This window comes from Danio rerio, chromosome 4 (genome assembly GCF_049306965.1).
Source record: "Danio rerio strain Tuebingen ecotype United States chromosome 4, GRCz12tu, whole genome shotgun sequence".
NCBI classification, from domain to species: domain Eukaryota; kingdom Metazoa; phylum Chordata; class Actinopteri; order Cypriniformes; family Danionidae; genus Danio; species Danio rerio.
In genome coordinates, this window is record NC_133179.1 from 8565001 (window position 1) to 8585476 (window position 20476).

Below are 20476 nucleotides of genomic sequence, written 5' to 3' on the forward strand. Positions count from 1 at the left end.
GTCTTTTCATTGCGTGAACGGCTGCGCACCGATCTGCGCTGGTGTCTTTTGGCAGGACGACCCTCATGTCTACCACCTGTTACGCCCTCATTGCCATCACTGAGCCCAGAAGCTACATCAGAATGACTGCTGACAAGAAAATTAAAGCAAAAAGAAGTTATCGAAGCACAAAAAATAAGTCAAATTTGTTTGTACATTATTTATAACTTTCGTCTACAGGGTATATGCAGGGATCCTAAAGGTAATTTCAATACCTATTTAAAGACATTTTTCAGAATATTTAAGACCTCCTTGCCACTCAAGTTCTAACCAGTATCAGACCTTTAACTTAATAAACAGTTGTAAACAAACAGTTGTAGTAAATAAATCAATGGAGCATAACCATGCAACAGAACTCAGACAAGCTTGGAAGAAACGGAGCTTGAAAGAATAAATTAAGCGGTTGTTTTCAGTGACAGGCTTCAGCCACTGTTTAAACTCGTCTTTCTCATACCAGGAGTTTGCAAACGTACATTTTCACCATTTTGCAGTCTGTTTCGCTCTATGGTTTCTCTACATGTGGAGAGCGTCACATCACCTTCCCGCATTTGTCGCAAATTACATAACATCACCTGGACGGAGAAGCTTGGGCGGACGCGCCCCGGCCTGAACCAATCGCATGGATTGAGCACGCCATTATTAATATTAGGAGGAAAATAAATATATTTATGCTTTTTTTTGGAGTCAAACACTTTGGACAATGCTTGATAATATATATATATATATATATATATATATATATATACTTTTTACTTTTTACTTTTACTTTTTAGGCCTTACTTTTCTTTTAATTGATTTATTAACTTTTATTATTTTAAGACCCCGCGGACACCCTGTTGTTAAAGCGTTATAGGTGCAGGATGTAAGTATGACACCCAGTGGTTGACCTAGGTGTTGCACATCTGGTTCAAAACACAAGTCGCCAGATTGACAACATCAACAGCGTGCCCAGGCTTGTGCAGAGACCGTCCAAAGGGCATGTGCAGGATAAATTTTTTGAAGACCGAAGGGGAGGGGGGGGGGTGGGGGTGTTGTTGTCGCGCGCGTACTGAAGAGCGGTGTTGTCACGCGCGTTCTGATCAGCTGTGTTGTCACGCGCGTTCTGATCAGCTGTGTTGTCGCGCGCGTACTCAAGAGCGGTGTTGTCGCGCGCGTACTCAAGAGCGGTGTTGTCGCGCGCGTACTCAAGAGCGGTGTTGTCGCGCGCGTACTCAAGAGCGGTGTTGTCGCGCGCGTACTCAAGAGCGGTGTTGTCGCGCGCGTACTCAAGAGCGGTGTTGTCGTGCGCCTACTGAAGGGCGTGACGGAGGAGGGTGTTTCGCATCGCAGGGGCACTTTTGATCATTTTGGAAGGGCACTTTATATCCAACACTAAAAAGGGCATGTGCACTGCACAGGTTGAGCACTATGTGTGCACGTGCCTGAGCTTGCCTGACTGTCGAGTCTAAAGCCTGATTTAAACTGTGTTCTAAATAAAAGCAATGGGACGTTACAGAAGGAATATTTTCCATACTAAGGACTTTTTGCTCTAACCAACACCTCAAATCGATATATTAGAAACAGCATCTATTTTTCAACAGAAGACTAACAATGTTCACCTCATGTACATCTCATGTGCTTTATTCAGCGTTAAGTACTAATAATGTGAGTTTAAATGCCGATTCACCTAACATTTATTGCCATACTACTGAAAGCAGCAGCAGATAGTTCACCTCAGATCTTGAAAATGAAATAAACCGTTTGAAATTGAACTTTAGAACTGTGACTCAGTGTAAGTCAACACATATCAATGATTCAGCATGTACATTTAATAATGTTAAAGAGGTTTAATATGTTTTAAATAGATTATAAACCTTACCATTTTGCTGGAGTGCAGTAAGTGCACTATTCTGTGCATTTGAATGGCTGTATTTAAATTTTTGTCGCGATTCATATGGTGCAAACAGCCAAACAGCCTACCACTGCAAATCTCAACACGTAGTGTGTTGTTAGGACAATAATTTACTTATGTTCAGGTTCATAATACACATTATTTGCTAATTAATAAGCACCTCATGTGGAACTGAATCTGCGTCTCATTTCGGAGTCTGCTACTGTCTACCGGAGGTCACATTACGGTCACGGGCGTATACTTTGAGAGTCTTTCTGACTAAATAAATGAAATACACTGTTTTCCACCAAGGCAACCCGTGGTGCTTAAATATAATTGGCTAAACTGGCATTGGGTGGGTTAAATAACCCAAATAAAGACGGCACATAACGAACATATTTTCAAAACAGAATATCTGACTTTAGCATTGTTTATCAGGAAAACAAGAATGTTCACTTGGCATGTTTCTTAAATATTTGCAAACATATTATGGTATTTTTTATGCTTTAGAAGAGTTAATTTACATACAGCACCTTTAAATAACATGGATCTGCACAATAGTGAATCTTACCTCTCCACAGCAGGAGTTTGGAGTTGTGACAGCTCTGTTGTCAAAGTCTGCGATGCGCTGTGAGACGTCTAAAACAGCAGACAAAAACAAAAGAATTATAACAGAAAGAGATACAAACAATCAGATCAAAGAAGATGAAAAGTAAGACTGCTTCAGTTTAATCACACTCTCTTAAAAAAAAGACAGCTCTTATTTCACAGCTAAAAAAAGAGAGGACGCTGCTTAGAGGAAGTTATGCTTTCAGGATAGACTAAGGAGTATGAAATGTCAATACAGTAAATCTGCTGACAAAAACTACAGTATCTGATTCTGCACTGTTGCTTTTTGGGGTCAGTTGAGTCCATTCCAGGTACCTGCGCCAAGGCGTCTGCTGGCAAACACGGATGTTCGGTGGGGGAAGGGACTGTGGCCACATGGATGGTTGGCACAGGTGTTGTTACCAATAGGGGTACATGGGGCGGCAGCATTGAAGGGGAGGTGGCTGGCGCAGTTTTCAGGGACGTCAGCGCTTCAGGCACAGGTTGCTGCTGAAACGGGGTGACTGCTATAGTTGGAACGCAGAGAGCCGGACTGCAAAGCTGAGGGAGAGGGGTAGCTTGGTCAGATCAGTGGCTGGCATGATGGAGGAACGAGAGAGATACATGTGCAAGCACCAACTGGAGATGGAAACTGCAAGGCCAGTTTATGTGTGAGAGGGAGCGATGCCTTGATAAACCGCAGGGGAAACAATCATGAGATCAGACCACATGACGGGAACAGCATGCCGTGGGGTGAACGAGGGATCACAACGACCGCAAGCCAAACACACACAAAAAACAAACTCCAATTTAAATGCCAAACGGTTATTAGATTAAGTTAGGAAGGGCACTTCGCCAAAGTGCTTGAAGGTTGTTATTGTCAACAGCACACTTTAAGCAAAATTCTAATCCAACACCACATCAAAAGATGTAATTTATTTATTTGTGACTAAACAGCTCAATCCACATCTGATAAATCACAGTTTGTATGTGACAATACGGTGCGCTTCTTCCTGCAGTTGCTCTGAACTAAACAAAGAACCACACGTCCATGCAACACACAGGCAGAAACATGCCAGAAAACATGGATCAAACAATCACTGGTGAGGCACGTCATACAGAGACGGCCATAGAGAACAGTGTTTTAAAAGGCTGAAAGAAAAGCAGTGAGAAAAACTTTCATAGTAATTGTTCATTTCCAAAGTCAACACGAAAACTGTATGATTAACAAAGTGTAATGTTTAATGTGACAGAGCATAGAAATATATTAAGATTATACACATTATTTTATCAGGGGTAAATTTAAGACTTTTTGAGACATTTTTAAGACCATTATGAATGTAATTTTAAACTCATAAAGGGCTAAACGCTAAAGAACTTTTCAAATGGCCAAGCTGGAAAAGATTTTTATTTGCCCTATCAAAAATATTCTTAGAATTGAATACATTTTATAATACAATAAGAATAATAGTAATTTAATAACAAAACATTAGTATTTTAGATATTGTGTCAAAGCAAGCAAGCTCTAGTTGTATACATACATTTGTTTCAACATAAACTTTCTTTAAAAAAAGAGAAATGATGCAATGTTTGAAAAACTATAATTAACTAAATGTATGCACAACAATCTGTCCAGGTCAGTGTCCTCAGCAGTAAAAACATGGAGAACTTGTAAATAAATGTTATTTTAAGGAAAATAATTAAACCATTACGCTAGACAGAGTTAAAAACTACAAATTTTGATAAAAAGTTTAAAGTTTATTGAGATGGATTGTCGGTGATTGGATGGATGTTACCCATATTGGGTATCAATACATGAACAAAGTAAAATTAAGACCTGTTTAAAAAAGATTTAAGACCTACAACAGAATATTTCAGAAATTTTTACATTCTTTAAGGCCTAAAATGTAGTTTTTAAGATTTTAGATATTTTAAAACTTTTAAAGACCCTGTGGACACCCTATTTATATATGAAATATTAAGTGTATATACTGCAGTTGCTAGTAAACCAGAAACTCACTCTTTAGATTCAGTCTATCCATCTATCCATCCATCCATCCATCCATCTAGGGGCATTGCTAGACCCCATTTACTGGGGCACGTGCCCCAGTAAAAATCGCCAGTGCCCCAGTAAATGCTCTGAGATTAGATTTTTACTTTATATGCAAGTGTGTATTTATTAAGAGTGGTAATCCCAGAATAAAAATGTTATTCTCTATGTGCAACCAAACTAACGCTGATGAAAGCAATGTAGTTTAATCAAAAAGCAAACTGAGCATGTGCGCAGAAAAAAACCATACCCGCACCTGCTCTGCTCAGCTCCCGGCTGTAAAGATGCATGCCAGAAAAAATAGCAGAGCCGCTCATGCGTTGTGAAACCGGCGTAACAGTCTTTTATGGAAAGGAGGTGTCAGCACGCAGTGAGTTTTGCAAGTTGACAAAACAAAGTTCAAATAATATGATGGTGATCTTATTTAGACTAAACATGGCTCCTGATAGATTTTTTTGTATGAAAGGAGGGATGAGGAGTCAGGGAGATGAGATTTAATAAACCTAATTCTCAGCCATGAGTCGGGTCTAAAACAACACACAACAGATAATTCTATAAAACATCTTTTTTATGTATGCTATTGAATTGTGTCCAGTTGTGTCTTTAGATAGTTTTCCAGTTACATTTAGGATTAATTTTTGTTATTTATTTTGAATAATAACTGTATAATAACAATAATACTTTTTTTGCTTTATAATAATATATATTTTTTAAGGAGCTGTGCCCCAGTAGAGCTTTATGTCTAGCAATGCCGCTGGTTCTTTCTTTCTTTCTTTCTTTCTTTCTTTCTCTTTCTTTCTATCTTTCTTTCTTTCTTTCATTCCTTCCTTCCTTCCTTCTTTCATTCATTCATTCATTCCTTCCTTCCTTGCTTCCTTTCTTCCTACCCACCCACCTATATCTAGTTTAATATATCTGAGGAAAAAAGTCTAAATAAAACAAACAAAAAAGACTACCATACAATTGAACCATGATATAAAGAAATCTAAAATGTATTTTAGTGTAACAATGTTGCTGTTTTTTATACCAAAAAAGTAATTAAAAGAATTTGATTATAATTTAACAAACTTTGAATGATTTCAAAGACAAATCATTAATACTAATCAAATCATTATACTCTGTCACAATCCTTCAAACACTATCATCATTAAACATATAACATTTTTTATAATTACCAATACTACATACTTTAATGAGTAAGTGATTTTAAATGCATTTAATATGATTTCTAAGTTTATGTAATCCCTTATCACTTGATACATCACATTTGATTGTACCTGTGTTGGCGTGATTTGCGTTTGGGAGATGCTCTGAGCTACAGTGCTGGAAGGCTGTTGGGGTGTTTGTTGTTGGGGTAGCGAGGCACAGGGTTGGGAAGTGGGACCTAGAGAGGCCGGCTGCTGAACAGGAGCCTAAAAAGAGAATAAGAGAGCCTTCATTAAACACTGTTCTTCATCTCTTGATATTAAAGCATGTTATGGAAATCGCCAAGCTTTAAGAAACAGTACATTTTAGCTTTACCTACAAACCAGGTGTAAATTAAATCTACATACTGTATACACAATCCTATGGCGCAAATCGTTGTGCAGGAGAAAAACACGGTAACACAATCAGAAATTCAACAGTTACCATTAACACTTACAAAGTACAAGCTTCGCATGGTTTGCTTTGAAATCCTCTGGAATGTTTTGCCCCTTTGAATTTCATTATAAGTGCATTACTGCAAATTAGATTTGGCCTTTTACAAACCGAACGACAAAAATAGGGTCTTCAATCATCGTCAGCAAGTAGCAATTACTGTTCATGATGCTAAATCCGCTGCTAATAACACTATATATACTTATATAACTTACCTTGGGTGATCTTAAGTCACTATATATACTTATATAACTTACCTTGGGTGATCTTAAGTCACTCTCATTATAAAAATATCTTATTATGCAACAATGAAATGACAAAATTATAGTAAAATAAAGTGCAGGTAAATGTGATAAAAAGGGAGAGAGAAAACTAAAAATGAGCAGAGAGAGAGAGAGAGAGAGAGAAAGAGAGGAATGTTGTTTTTTTTCTCTACCTGCGTAGGGAGTGCTTGGACGTAGTAAACTCCATACTATAAGAAACAAATACAACACAGTGTGAGAGAAAGCCACCTCTGAAGTCCACAGCTTTCACACGCAGGAGAGAATCCAGAGAGATTCAAATAAAAGCCCAAAACTTGGGAGTGTGAGGAAAGCGAGTGGTTTATTTGCCTTGATCAATATCGGATCCCCGTTTGCGCTAATGAAAGGGGAAAGGATGATTCTGATTGACCGGACACATAGATCTTACCTGTTGGGAGGCAGAGGCGGCTGGGGTGCTGCAGGAAGCCAGAGACATGCCACTTGTAGACTGAGGAATGGGGACTTGAACCTGTTACGAATATGAAGAGGAATATGGGGGCAGGCGAGAGAGAGAGAGAGAATGGGAGAAACAAGAGAAAGAAAGAGACATGGCAGTGGTGGAGAGATGAAAAGAAAAAGAAAAAAAGACAAGTCAAGACATGATCAAATAAATCAAATAGATGAAACTTTCAACTACTGGCCATTCATACACAAAGTGTGAACTTTGAGCAATGCGCTCAGGTCATCATTCACTTTTTGTGTATGCCTCACATCTCACGATTAAACGACAAACAGACATCAGGTGTTAGCTGGGGAGTGAGTAGGCTTCATGCATGTGAATCTACATTATTCTGTAGCTTGGGTAAATGTTATTAAAAAAGTAAATAGCCGGGTAATTATGTGGAGTTGTTTGTATAACCAAGGAAGCTTCTCCTAAAATGGGCAGATCACTATCACTGGCTTCACATGGAGCGTTTTGAAACCCTTAGAAAGCTACAAGTATACTTGTCTTTCAAGTTCTCTTCTAGGAGGTACAGACAAGTATAGTTGCTCCAGAAGTAGATCACCTTACCTTGGTATAATACTGAAGAATTGAATCATTATTAGCAAGAGAGCAGCAGAAAATAAAAAGATTTGATGGATAGAACGAGAATAAAAGTGGTATAAAGATAAAGAAAAGGTGTATAAAATCGATGGGACTGCAGGATGGCACTGATAATGCCAGCCTTCTAAGGGTTATAAGATGACTTTTACAGCTTATGAAGTTACACCACATAAAGGTAGGCACTAAACGTTGGGTTCTTGTGCTTGTAGCTCTTTACTCACAACTGGTGTACTCGACAAGACAAAATTAAAGTCACTGAGAAACGTTTTAACCATTTCCAGCCAACTATAATGTAGCAGCAGATCTAAAAGCAGCGGTTATGGTATAACTCATCCAAAAAACAAAAAACAAAAAAAAACATGGCGCTTTTATTTAAAGGAACATTAAAAGCAAGATTAGAGGAACCTTGAGGAGGAAAGCAAACCTGTCTAAACCCCCAGTTTGTGTTGTATGTGTCTGTGTGTTTGTACATACAAATCCTGCATTCATGCCTCTTTCTGCAATTTTTTTTATTAAAGTCTTAAATAATAATTTCATAGTTGGACGATTGTCTTTATCAATGAATGAATCTGAAAGAGGCGAACAAACATTCAGATTTGTATGCTTTACATAATATCTGTTCAAACACACATGTATCATATACACCATTATATGAACATACACACAAATAATACTTACAAAGCACATCTGCAATAAATATCAATGAAAAACAAAATCACACCGCCCGATGGAAGATAAAGAAATGTCACAAGGGGATTTAAAAAGCAGGTTTGTTTTTTAATGCACCCTTTGAACCTTATTGAGCCCTAAAATTATGGCTGGAGAGGGTTAAAACCACGACCACGTGACAAAAAAAAAAATTAGGTAACTGAGATAGAGACAGGGAGTGCTGGGGAAAGGTGGACGAGAACGAGTATTTCTAGGTACCAAAGTAGCGCCCTGATGGGACAAGGCAGGCTCGTGGAATGTGAGGTCCGGTGGAAGGGATGGTTGACGGGCCCAGGCATTGATGTGTGAAGACGAAATTGTGGATGATTCAGAGTGAGGAACGAACAGAAACGTAGGTTGACTGGGTGGGTGTCCATCGCTGACATTACTCCCTCCATCTGTTTTGTAGTAAGCTGCTTGTGGGATGGATTGAGCAGCAGAACACTCTTGAGTTTGGTACAATTGATGTGGCGGAGGTGAGTGAAACTCCCCCGCATCTGAGGAGGTCATGGAGTCACTTGATGGTTCAGGACTGAGCTCTTTAGGTCCATGAAGAAGCAGGCTGCCTGGTGGAAGAGGGAGCTCTGGGCTCACATAACTATACAGTTCTTCTGTGACTGGCTGGAGTCGGCTACACAATCCCGGGTTGCCACCTGCTTCCTCCAGGTTAAGGTCCATGGAGCCCCGACGGGCTCGGTAGAGTCTAGATGCCAACATGGCTGGGTCTGCCTGGAGATTGTGCATGTGGAATTCAAAGGCTGTGTTCGGCTCTGATGCATGGGCCAACACAGGTGGTGCAGAATGGGGAAACGAGTGGGACTGATAGCTTGGATCTGCAACTGTGGCTTGCTGCGGTGCAGAAGCAGAGCTAGGGACACTCATTGGAGGTAGTTGGGGGATTGGGCTGTGGGTCAAGCGCATGTGGCTCTGTAGGTGAGGGTGTAGGTAGGCTGGCCCAGGTTGCTGAGACTGAGTCTCATAGGCTAAGCTAGCAGCAGCGGCTTGCATTTGCTGATGGAAGCTGATGTGGCTTAGCTGATGCGCAGTCATAGGGTAGCCGCTGTAGGCCATGGCTTCAAGATGGTCCATTAATGCAGCCTGGTTGAGGCTGAGCCTGCGTACTGTTTCTTCTTGCTCTGCTCTTACATCTTTATATCCATATAGTGATTCTGTTGGAGGCTGTAGGTGAAGTGGATCCGCCAATCTTTGAGCCGGCATCCCGGGCATCATAAACATAGAAGGTTCGACTGTGGCACCAAGTGCCTCCACGCCAGAGAATGGGTGCAGGCTGCTACCATAGCTCCGGTGGTAGGCGGGCTGGAAGTGACGCGTGTGGGCCTCCAGGATGGAGGTGCTCTTGCGGCGCTGCACGTTGAAAGCTTTAGGTGGGCAAGATGGTGGAGGGGAGAATGAGACGGGCCGTTCCGGGATGGTGGGGAAAAAGAGTGGGGGCTCGACCAGACCTGAGCCTCCTCCGCCGTACGGCTGACTCACTGATTGCGGCTGCAGTGACAATAACATACAGCATCTTTGTGAGGAAGTAGAAAAAGCAGCATCACAAAATTCAACAAAGCAAGAGGAAAGATAGAGATCAAATAAAAACATGAGAGAAGAAAGAAAAAAAACAGTTAATAATAAATATATCCCATCAGGCAAAGATGTCTCAATGACAAAAGAATAAGTCAAGAGATGTTTAAATGCTAAATGAGGTGTAAACACTTGACAGCGACAGATTTAGAATTAAATACAGATGCCTCACAGACTGTGGTGGCTAGGATTGCAGTTCATGCCAATCTGTATTTAATGTGAGCACAGGTTTCTCGCTGAGTGGACCTGGTTAACTCGAGGATCTGAAAGGGATTTTATTATCATACAGTACAGTATATAACAGATTGTCTGACTCAAGAAGAGGTACAAAAGCAACTCTTAACGGTTTTCATAGAAGAAAACATATAAAGATGTTATTTATACTTGTGTTTCAATACACAATGATTCATTTGGCCAACAGATCACTGCTATCTTAATGCCAGCATTCCTAAGGGGCCAACTGAATTAAGAATAGGCAACTGAAAAACAGACGCCGCAAGCATTTCTAAGTCTAATAATAGTTTTAGCATTAAAATAGTGTGATATAGCTTAGCTCTATGAGATGGCTAGGCTTAAATTCAATTTAATCTTTTATTTAATAACACAGAAAGATGCCATTTTCATTTTTAGATCACAGTACGGGTATTTCTTTTGCTATAAGGCAGGGGTGTCCAAACTTGGTCCTAGAGGGCCGGTGTCCTGCTGAGTTTAGTTCCAATTTGCCTCATATATCTAGTAAGAGCTTGATTTGCTGGTTCAGGTGTGTTTGATTAGGGTTAGAGCTAAACTCTCCAGGACACTGGCCCTGCAGAACCGAGTGTGGACACCCCTGCCAAAAGGGATGTCAAAAATTGCCTTCACATAACTATTCCATCAATTCAAGCTTCTTGTACTACTATTTCTTACAGATACTCGGGTTGCACCCAAATCCAGCTCAGCATAAGAATCCTGGTTCACTGGGAGACACTAACATACAGGACTGGCAAAGATTGCTGGGAGGCTGGCACGACGACGGGGCGGGGCCGAGTGAAGGGGCAGGACGCTCTCCAGTGCTTTGGACAGTCGGCCTGCGAACGTCTCCCCATCTGGCCTCCCCACCCGGGGTGAGAGCGGGGCTGATGCGACTGGAGGAGGGGTGGAAGGTGGCTTGGGAGGGCACGACAGAGCAGAGGTGGTAGAAAAGCAGGGCACGCAAACAGACATGCTACGACCACGACGACGGGGGAGAGGTGGAGGAGGCTGGAGGCGAAGGAGGGGAATCGACTATTAACCACAGTGGAACACAAAAAATGGCACAGAAAGAACCAAAGCCAAATAGAACCAAGAGAAAACGATAACATTGCATACAAAAGATTGCATTTTAAGATCTCCAATGACTCTTGACCTACTTAAAGGTGGATTAAATCTATCGTTGAGTCATAGTATAAGAATGTGCCTGGTTCAGTTGATGAAAATTGGAACTAGTTTTATAATAGAAAACATGTTATCAATAACAGAAAAATGTCAGCTACGTATATGATTGCTTGTGACAGATCGCCAAAATCTGATTTCATGAATCATGAGCAGATTTGGTGTGGAGATTGTGTGATTATAATAATAATACCTGTCCAACCTGATCTGAAATTAATCAGGTTGCATAGAAAAGTTATGCGTGTTAATAACTGGAAAATATATGTGTGGATAAACAACATATGGAACTAAAAGTGACACTGTGTCATTGCAAAAGCAGCACTCCAGGAAATCTACAGCATAGACAGTCTACTGTGGACAACGAATACAAACTGAAGTTAGAAAGAATCCATAAAAACATCGCAGGAAGTCCATCCTGAGATGTTTTATGATAAAAAAAACAGCATCAACAGAAGTTGGTAAAGCATTTGTACAGTAAAAACAAAAACCACATATAGCACATTGGGTATAAAAACAGAGGAACAATAATAAATGTAAAATAACAGTCATCAGTGCAGTGCAGACTTCAGATATCGACTATTTCAAGTCAAACTAATCATAGAGATTAGAATTTATTCATAAAACCAAGACAATTACAATGTGGTCCATGCACAGCTAGAGTATTAAAGCCAATGATAAACTTATGGTGAAAGCTTAATGTGACTTTCACAAGGTTGCTTTTACAGCATCGATGTTGTAATGTAATTACAATACATTCAGTTAAATAGATTTAAGCATTCATTTAGTTGTTCAAGTGTAAAACAAGATGAAAGACCGATGTAACCACTAGCGTTATCAGGAGCAGCAGGCGAGCAAAGAAACTCCATTGAAAGTGCTTGGGTAAAACAAATCGTCTTATTTTAAAGACATGGCAGGGGGAAATGGAACTGAATGCAGTGCTTCTTGTCCGGTTTGAGACCCACTTCATATCAAATATCAAACAGGCAGTGAAGATCTTTGATTTTTAAAGAAATCAGATCTTAAATGGGACAATTTTGTAATGGAAACAGTCAATGGACAGTTCACCGGAGGCGCTTGGGCTGCCTGGCTGAGAATTAAAAGTCTGTGTGCATATAGCCCATTATAAAGAGAGTTATTGATATCAAGATGTGTATTTTTGACTAAATAAGTTCATGCTTGATTGAAAACGATTGCTAACTAATGTAAAACTAATGAGTACACATTTTTTAAAAATCTAGATCCCTAAATAAAGGTTTGGACAGATCCATTTATGAATGTTGTAAAGATCCTGAGCCATTACCGCTTAAGTGAGCAGGACAAAATATATGGCCTTGGCACTAACAGTGATGGAGGCCTGGCGGTCTGCACTGCATGACAAATGCTACACAACACTACTTCTTGGGAGGAACTACAAACACTGAAATGAATCAAATAACAAAGTAACCCAAATACATAAAGAACAACAGGGAACAGAAGCTCATGTACATATGGGAAGTGGAGATATACTTGTCATTCAGAAGGGGAAAAAAAAGAGAAAAGTGAGAAAAGAGAAAGAACTGAGAGCAGGCTGTATGAAAGTAATCAGACCTATTTAGAGAGTGGATGTTACGGCTTTGCTTTCCTTTCTCATGCATCATTCATTTAGTGTCTGATAATAACAAACCATCATCAAACTCCAAGGATAATGCATGCAGCCACAAAGTAATCATATGCAAAAGTCAAACAACACCATTTCTCAATCAAGTCTATATGAAATCTAAATAAAGTTCAGCTTTGTTTTGCTTTATTATTATCTTACCTTTGCACAAATTATGGAAACTCATTCAGAGATTTGAACTAAATAGATTGTAACGGAAGATAAACATCTTGTCACTTCATTTTAAGAGTTATAATGCTGTTATAAGCTGTTATTAATAGGATCGGGGGCATATTGCTATTACATTTCTTTTTAAAAAGGCACATTTTTATTTTAATAAAATACTTTGCTTTGTTTATTCTTATTTCTTACAATGTATATTTTCTATGAAAGTTAAAATATTTAAAGCATTTCTTTGTTCTCCATTTAAACCTTTAAAAATGCTAATAAAAATCAAAGTAAAGCAAAAAATACATGTATGTCTAACTCAAAATATGTAAATTCTGCATCTAAAAATCCCAAAACTATATACAGTATTAGACAATTTTTTTAAAGGGCAAATTTTATATTTTAACAAAAGTATCTGCATCATACTTGCTTGCTTTGATTATTAACATCTATTAAAGTTAAAATTTAAAGCTAAAAATGCATGTATATCTAACTCAAAACATGTAAATGCTAAAAAAAATAAATAATAATAATAAATAAATAAATAAATTCATCCAAACCCATATTATCTCGAATGAGTATGCAGAAAATATCCTAATGACCTAACACTTCTGAATAATGTATTTAATAAACACTTTACCAAAGCAAGAGTAGAGAATTTGCCAATGACAGTGCAGTAATGCTACTGATGTTGAATGTATTACATCCATTATCCTCATATCACACTTAAACTTAAAATATAAAACAATTTTTAAGTAATTCATAGCAAGCACCTACTCAAGATAGTATGCGACTTTTAGTTAGGAGTACTAACAACACTGCTTAAGCAGGACAATTGCACTGTAATTGTACAATTACAAGTAAGCGGCAACTAGAAAAACAGATTAAGGATATACAGTAACTATGTGAACTGCTGCAACACTGAACCTGCAGTGATCTTGACTTGACGCTTCTTCTGTGACTTACCATGGGCTGCTGGGGATATGCGGTGTGCTGTTGGGGAGCTTGAGAGCTGGGAGTGTAGGTGCCCTGTCCTGGGACCTGCTGTTGTTGGGATGTTCCAGGAGAACTATACGACATGCTTAGCTGGCTGAGGTGAGGTTCTGAGAACACTGATGAACCCTGACCACTGTCAAATGTCCCGTCCGCCACTGGGCAAAGAAATGACATTCACAGATATATATAAAGGAAACAATAGCCAGATCTATGGTTGTGTGATACAGTATACATCGTATGGACAAAATAAAAAGTCTATCATTTTATATTATGCTCTATTTTATTTTGTGGTGTCACAAACTTCATTGTTTACGGTAATACTTTTTCATAATGTATATGAGTGCGAAATTACATGTCATTACGGGATGCAGACAGAAACAAAGCTGCAATCTAAAGAGTACAATGTTTACATCAGGGGTGCCCACACTTTTTCAGCATGCAAGCTACAGTACTTATAAAATGACCAAGACAGAATGATCTACCAAATATAAAAATGCAAAACATATATTTATTTATAAACAAATTGAGAATTCTGTATTTGTATAATATATAATAATGTACCTTGCATAACTTTTTGAACCCATATTGTGCAATAGCCAGCAACATATTTTTGTCATTACCTCACTGTGATGACTAGCACTGAATGGAATCAGCCAGGGAAGCATAGTCCAGACAGTAGCTGCTGATAACCAGCCTCAAGCACCCTACCAAATATCATCAGTCGTGGTGAGACAATATTTGGACTTAACCGCTGTAGTTTTACATGGTTTTGCAGCACTAATCGAACTTTCTGCAGTTTTACATGCATGTGTCGTATCCAGAAATGGTCGGATATCAGACAGGCTGCTGTATGTCAATCAAGCGACACATTTCAGTGAGGACGGATGATAGGCTGACGTCTATTTTTTTAATGCTATCCGATCTACTCACGCTGCCCTTGCAATCGAGTGGTAGATCGAGATTGATTTATTGGCACCCCTGGTTTACATTTAGCCTTTTATTTAGAGATAATTGTTTAACTTTGATGTTGTATCTGTAATAATTCATTTTTACAAAGTGTTCTAATTATATTAATATTTATTTTATATGTCTACATTTTTAATCAAACAGTTGCTCTGAAGTTAATAAATAAATAAAGTAAGATCACATATGAAGGAGTACATCCTTTCCATGTGGTCATTATATATATATAGATTGTGATATATAAATATAAATGTTTGTGATATATAATATATTTTTGTAGCTAGATGAATTATAATGGGTTATTCTGTACTTTAATACAACAATATATTTAGAGGATGCAACATCTCATTTCCAAGGGGTTCAATAAAGACATGACAACTTTCAATAAAACAAGAAAACGATTGCAGAACACTTACAGGTTATTCCACTTTGCATGTATTGATGTTGCGGATCTGCATCAGGCTCCTCACACTCGGGCTGCACAAGGCCGGGAGTTGGAGGTTGGGAGCTACACTGACTCTGTAGAGAACCTTGCGTTCCTTGAGCTCCGGCCACGTTCTTAATAGACTCACTGGATAACAGTTTCTGCTCTTCCTCCTGCTTGCGTTTTTCTTGCTCGGCTCGCACCTGTTGTCGTTGTTCTCGTTTGCGGGAGATCAGCGACACACGGTCCCTGATGGCCTTGGCCATGGTTTTGTGGTCACCCTCGCAAACATAACCCGACTCGACCTGCGTTTCAACACAGCAGAGGTTAGCAAGGCCATATGCAACTACAAAAGAATTGTTATAACTATTTATTTATTGAGGATAACCCCTTGAGATGCGAAATCTCATTTTCAAGGGGTCCAATAAAGACATGACAACTTACAAAAAACAAGCAAACAATTACAGACACTAAATCTCTACTACATGCAAAACCTAACCAAAACGTATCCTTTTACAATCAAAATCAATCTTTAATACACAATAAATCAAATTAATCAGAAAGAAAACGAAATAATATTAACCAATAATATATAAAAGTTAAAAAAATTATAATATTTATAAACAGAAACGTTAATAAACCTACCATTTCCTGAGCCACATCGTCTGGCACGTCCCGATGGAGGTCGAAGGAGAACTCGATGGCTTCGTTGTCTTTGTATTTGCCTTTCAGTTTCTTGACGTCTTCAATGCGCAACCAGAGCTTGATGGCGATCATCTCCCCATCATCCTCCTCAGCCAGTTCCACCCGCACCCCGGTCTCCTCTTGGAAGAAGGCATGGTTCAGAAGGTCTTTAATGGCGTATCTGTTCAGGAAAAGGCCAAATTCATATCATAAGCAAAACAAGATTTCACTGATCAATGAAATAAATCTTGAAGCACATGACAAAGACCCTCCGATTACACTTAAAATAATTTGTAGAGGTTTGTCCTGTACTGAGCAATAAAAAAAGAGTCACGAAATGGAGTTGATTCAGGATTGGTACAGCCAAGCAAAATAAATTGGAAATATTGAGGACCCAAGGCCTTGAATTTGTTGTCTCATGATCACATAAACCCTTAATGGGTTTCAGGATTCTCCAGACTTTCCCAGTAAGTGAAGTTTGATAATGCGGCGCCATTCAATGAAGACGTGGCATCTATTTCACGAAAACATTTGCACTTCTCCACTCAAAGCCCTCATGAAAACAACAGAACACATGAGAGGGAATTTATGAACAATGAGAATAATGAATATTTAACATGGATCAGAAAATGAAACCACAGAGGACTTAAAAGATTGGGTATAAATAGAGTCTTGCATGGAAGGATTGATATAAGGGTAAAATAATAACATAGCATATCCACTTATAAAGGCTGGCCACTCGTGAGGGAAAAAATAACTCTCAAGAAGGCTCTGTTGATTGGCAGAATACAAAACATCAGCTTTTCCACAGCTTCTTCAGCAGAGCATCAGTCGTTGCATCACGTTACGCTCAACACACCAAATTTCACCATCGGTTTCATCACTTTAAATGGATATCAGTTACATTTAAGCTAAAATACGATATGGATATAAATACTTGATGTTTAACTAGAGACAGTATGGTAAAAGCTTGAGGATGCATCACACTCTTCACTCTTGGCTTGGTGTGTTCACAGATCTGCTTCACTAAGAGCCTTGTTGTTGGAACTTTATCAAAACAAGCATGTAGGAATCCTCTTATCTCTTGCTACTGTGTATATTCCACATACAAGGACCGCAAGTCCGCGATATACCCACACATCAGCACGGATTCACCTCATCTGCAGGCAGGCACACGGCACATGTCGTGGAGAAGTGAGGTATGACTAGATGAATGGGTTCTATGAATGTGGCGTGGGTGTGTGTACAGTAGTTACCTTTCATCTTTGTTTTGCCGAATACATCCCTCGATGATCTCTTTCACTTCTGGAATGGCTACCTTGTCGAAACTGCCAGGTTTAACTCCCTGTGGAGTAAAGCACAAAAGAGCATTAAATCAACATGTCTTCCGTGCTGTGAAAGAAATCTCACTGGAGCTCCACGGGGACTCAATGACGCTACATACTAAATGTCTTCTAGGTGAAAAATCAGTTCCTCAACAGCCCACACACTTTTAAATATTATATATTTCATACAAACGGGAGAAGATGAGAGAAGTTTTAATACTTAGGGTAGAGTTTATTCAAATCTCCAACTACAAATATAGCAATATCGATGTCTGCCATACGCTTATTTCATGTGGCCACCGTTTTAAAAGCGAGGATGCAGAAGTACAGGATCAGCAAACATTGTAACATGCTGTGGACTACAGACCTCCAGCTGTTGCTGCGATATTAAAATGCAGATATGGTGTAAACATCACTTTAATAGCATTCAGTTAAGTTTATTTTTAAACAATTAAAAGCATATTAGGCATCAAGCAACATCTCAATCTGTTTAAGAGTAATACGCTTAAGTGTCCTCCTAGGCCTCAGTTCATGGCACCAGGTAAACACAGTAGGTACGCTTCCCTGCTTCAGCCTATGTAACCCGGCGAGCGATAAAACAATGCAGTCCTCTGTAGCACATCCTTGTGTTGTCTGTAATAGTGTTGGCATGATATTGAATTTTTGAAATGAGCACGTTCTTAAACACCACTGATTTGCCATTGTGTTCACCAGTGCTCAACAGAAATGACTTGTGTTTGGCTGAGAAGGTCATCAGCTCACCGCTCCTCACCAAGTGCAAACACAGATACAAGGACACTAGAGTGTGTTAAAGCCGCGAAGATCAGTTGATTGCTAATCAGTGTGTGCACTCAGTAAACATTAGAAGTGGAGTAAACTGATGACCTTCACGGCCAATCACCGTCATTTCTGTTGAGCACGGGTGAACACAACGGCAAATCAGCACTGTTTAGGAATGTGCTCAACAGTGCCTTAAATGTTTGCGACAATTCAGTATCATGACAAGTCTAATATAGTGAAAGAATCAGTTCTTTAATTAGAGTTTTATAAATGGCATCTAAAACGTGTGTTTGGGAAAGATAAAGTTAGCTAACTAGTGCCATTTCCCTTAACTTAGCTGAAAATGAGCTCTGACATCCATATTTTCACTATTGATTCAGAACGGATCTTTGGGTCGCTCGGAAGATGGTGAAATGATAAATCTGTGTCACTTTCTTTTTACTGATAAGACATACAGCCAGGAACACAACACTCCTGTGCAACTCAGGCGATACTTCTAGGCTTCTTCCCACTGCAGCCTCGATTACGCTTTTAAAATGGCGGCTGCGTGAAGTCAGTCTATAGCAAGCACATTAATAAGTGTTTATTTTTTAATGATTGTATATGTCTAAATGAGGTTTGGATCATAGTGAATATGATACTGTACACCCATGGCATTCCAGATACAGATTATTTCAACCTGTTACTTCAGTAACTCAACATGTTATTCACAACTTAGTCATTGGGAACACTTCAATTCATTAAGTCAGAAGCTTCATACTTTACTTGGATGGCAAATAGCAGCAAGTGCAATATAATAACATTATTTCGGCTCTATAAAATGCGTTAAGCACTTTGAGTGTGCAGAAAAGCACTATATAAATCTAAGGACGTATTATTATTCGTATTACTAATTACAAAAGATAATATTTAAAACATTTCTTTTGGCATTAGTACAACGATAAAATATGCAAGTATTTCAATATTCAGCTATTTAGCTTGAAAACCACTGAAGTGTGATACACACAGACAAATATAAGCATAAGCTAAGTTGGTATGTAGTAATAAAGCTACAAATAGCTAATTTGACTGTTAAATAAAGCTTGATTTGACACTAGTCAAATGTTTATCCCCTTAGTGCTAAATTATAACTAAATTTGATTCAATTTTACTTCATCTATAAAAGTCAGAGCAGATTTATAGCTATGCAACACTTGATCCAATTAGATCTAGCATGGGAAAACAGAAATAAAACTCAAACTGCAATAAAGCCAACATCCTACAAACCATTCATACTGAATAAAGCCATTCTGCTATTTTTACCACATTGTACATCCCCTTTCAAAATCATTTAACATACATGCACTTAGGCTCAGACACACACACAAAAGCATGCAAGAAACTTACAAGTGAAATCCTGGAACACTGTGTTGCTTTACAGAGTGGTCTGCCTGAACTATTGCTCTCCCTGTCTCAGCATTACCTACTTATATAAGTCTGTAACCCCCCTCAAATTCCACTGCCAAACAAAGTTACCGATGACGAAGCATCTAACAGAATTAAGCCAGAACGGCAAAGTATTCCGATAACAAGGTGATTTAAAAGGCTTGTTAGGGACGCTGTGAATGGGTCCCCTAAAGCCAGATACATGCTGTTCCCTAGCTCCCAGAACCAGTTAACAAAGGCGGAAAATTACAAGCAATCATTTTGCATTTAACAAAGTAGAGAGAGAGAGGGAAGGAGTGAGGAAGGCTCCTGGAACAGCTGGTGGGTGGATGGGAGAAAAAGGAACAAAAGCAATCTTCAACTTTAACTTTGGGTTACCATTCATAAGTACTATTTTCTGGCTGAACTCGTTCAGCAGCACATCTTGAATTTACATTTGATGCAGTTTAAGCATGGGATGATGAATGATTTCAAGTTTAAGGAAAAGTCAAGGTTTTAAAAAGCCAAAATTTTCTGATATACCAATCCTATAGTATATGCAAGCTATATATATATATATATATATATATATATATATATATATATATATATATATATATATATATATATATATATATATATATATATATATATATATATATATATATATATATATAACTAATTTATTTAAATTTGTAGTCCAACATCTCCAGCAGAAAAACACCCTTTACATCAAAAGCTACTGTTACAAACTATATCAAATGTTTTTTAAAATAAAATATATCAACTTCAGTGGGGAAAAATTGGTTGTTTTTTACCCAGACGTCTAAAAAGAGAATATTCTTAAACAGTAATTACA

The 20476-nt window shown here is 38.6% G+C and overlaps 1 protein-coding gene across 50 annotated transcripts in view; it reads right to left on the reverse strand.

Moving 5' to 3' along the window:
- Window positions 1-20476, reverse strand: part of wnk1b (WNK lysine deficient protein kinase 1b) — a 107810-nt gene that overhangs the window by 30376 nt on the left and 56958 nt on the right. For 9 of the 50 annotated variants that reach the window (XM_073946983.1, XM_073946986.1, XM_021471503.3 and 6 more), the window contains exons 6-16: window positions 17365-17453; window positions 16070-16289; window positions 15417-15729; window positions 14008-14192; window positions 8460-9743; window positions 6876-6956; window positions 6622-6657; window positions 5825-5959; window positions 2834-3058; window positions 2481-2548; window positions 1-129 (exon numbers count right to left, since the gene is read on the reverse strand). The exon at window positions 1-129 is cut by the window's left edge and continues 28 nt beyond it. In XM_073946983.1, coding sequence (XP_073803084.1) covers window positions 1-129; window positions 2481-2548; window positions 2834-3058; window positions 5825-5959; window positions 6622-6657; window positions 6876-6956; window positions 8460-9743; window positions 14008-14192; window positions 15417-15729; window positions 16070-16289; window positions 17365-17453 — 2765 coding nt within the window. The remainder of the gene's footprint in view (window positions 130-2480; window positions 2549-2833; window positions 3059-5824; window positions 5960-6621; window positions 6658-6875; window positions 6957-8459; window positions 9744-14007; window positions 14193-15416; window positions 15730-16069; window positions 16290-17364; window positions 17454-20476) is intronic. The other 41 variants (XM_073947020.1, XM_073947013.1, XM_073947015.1 and 38 more) reach the window with 14 other exon arrangements.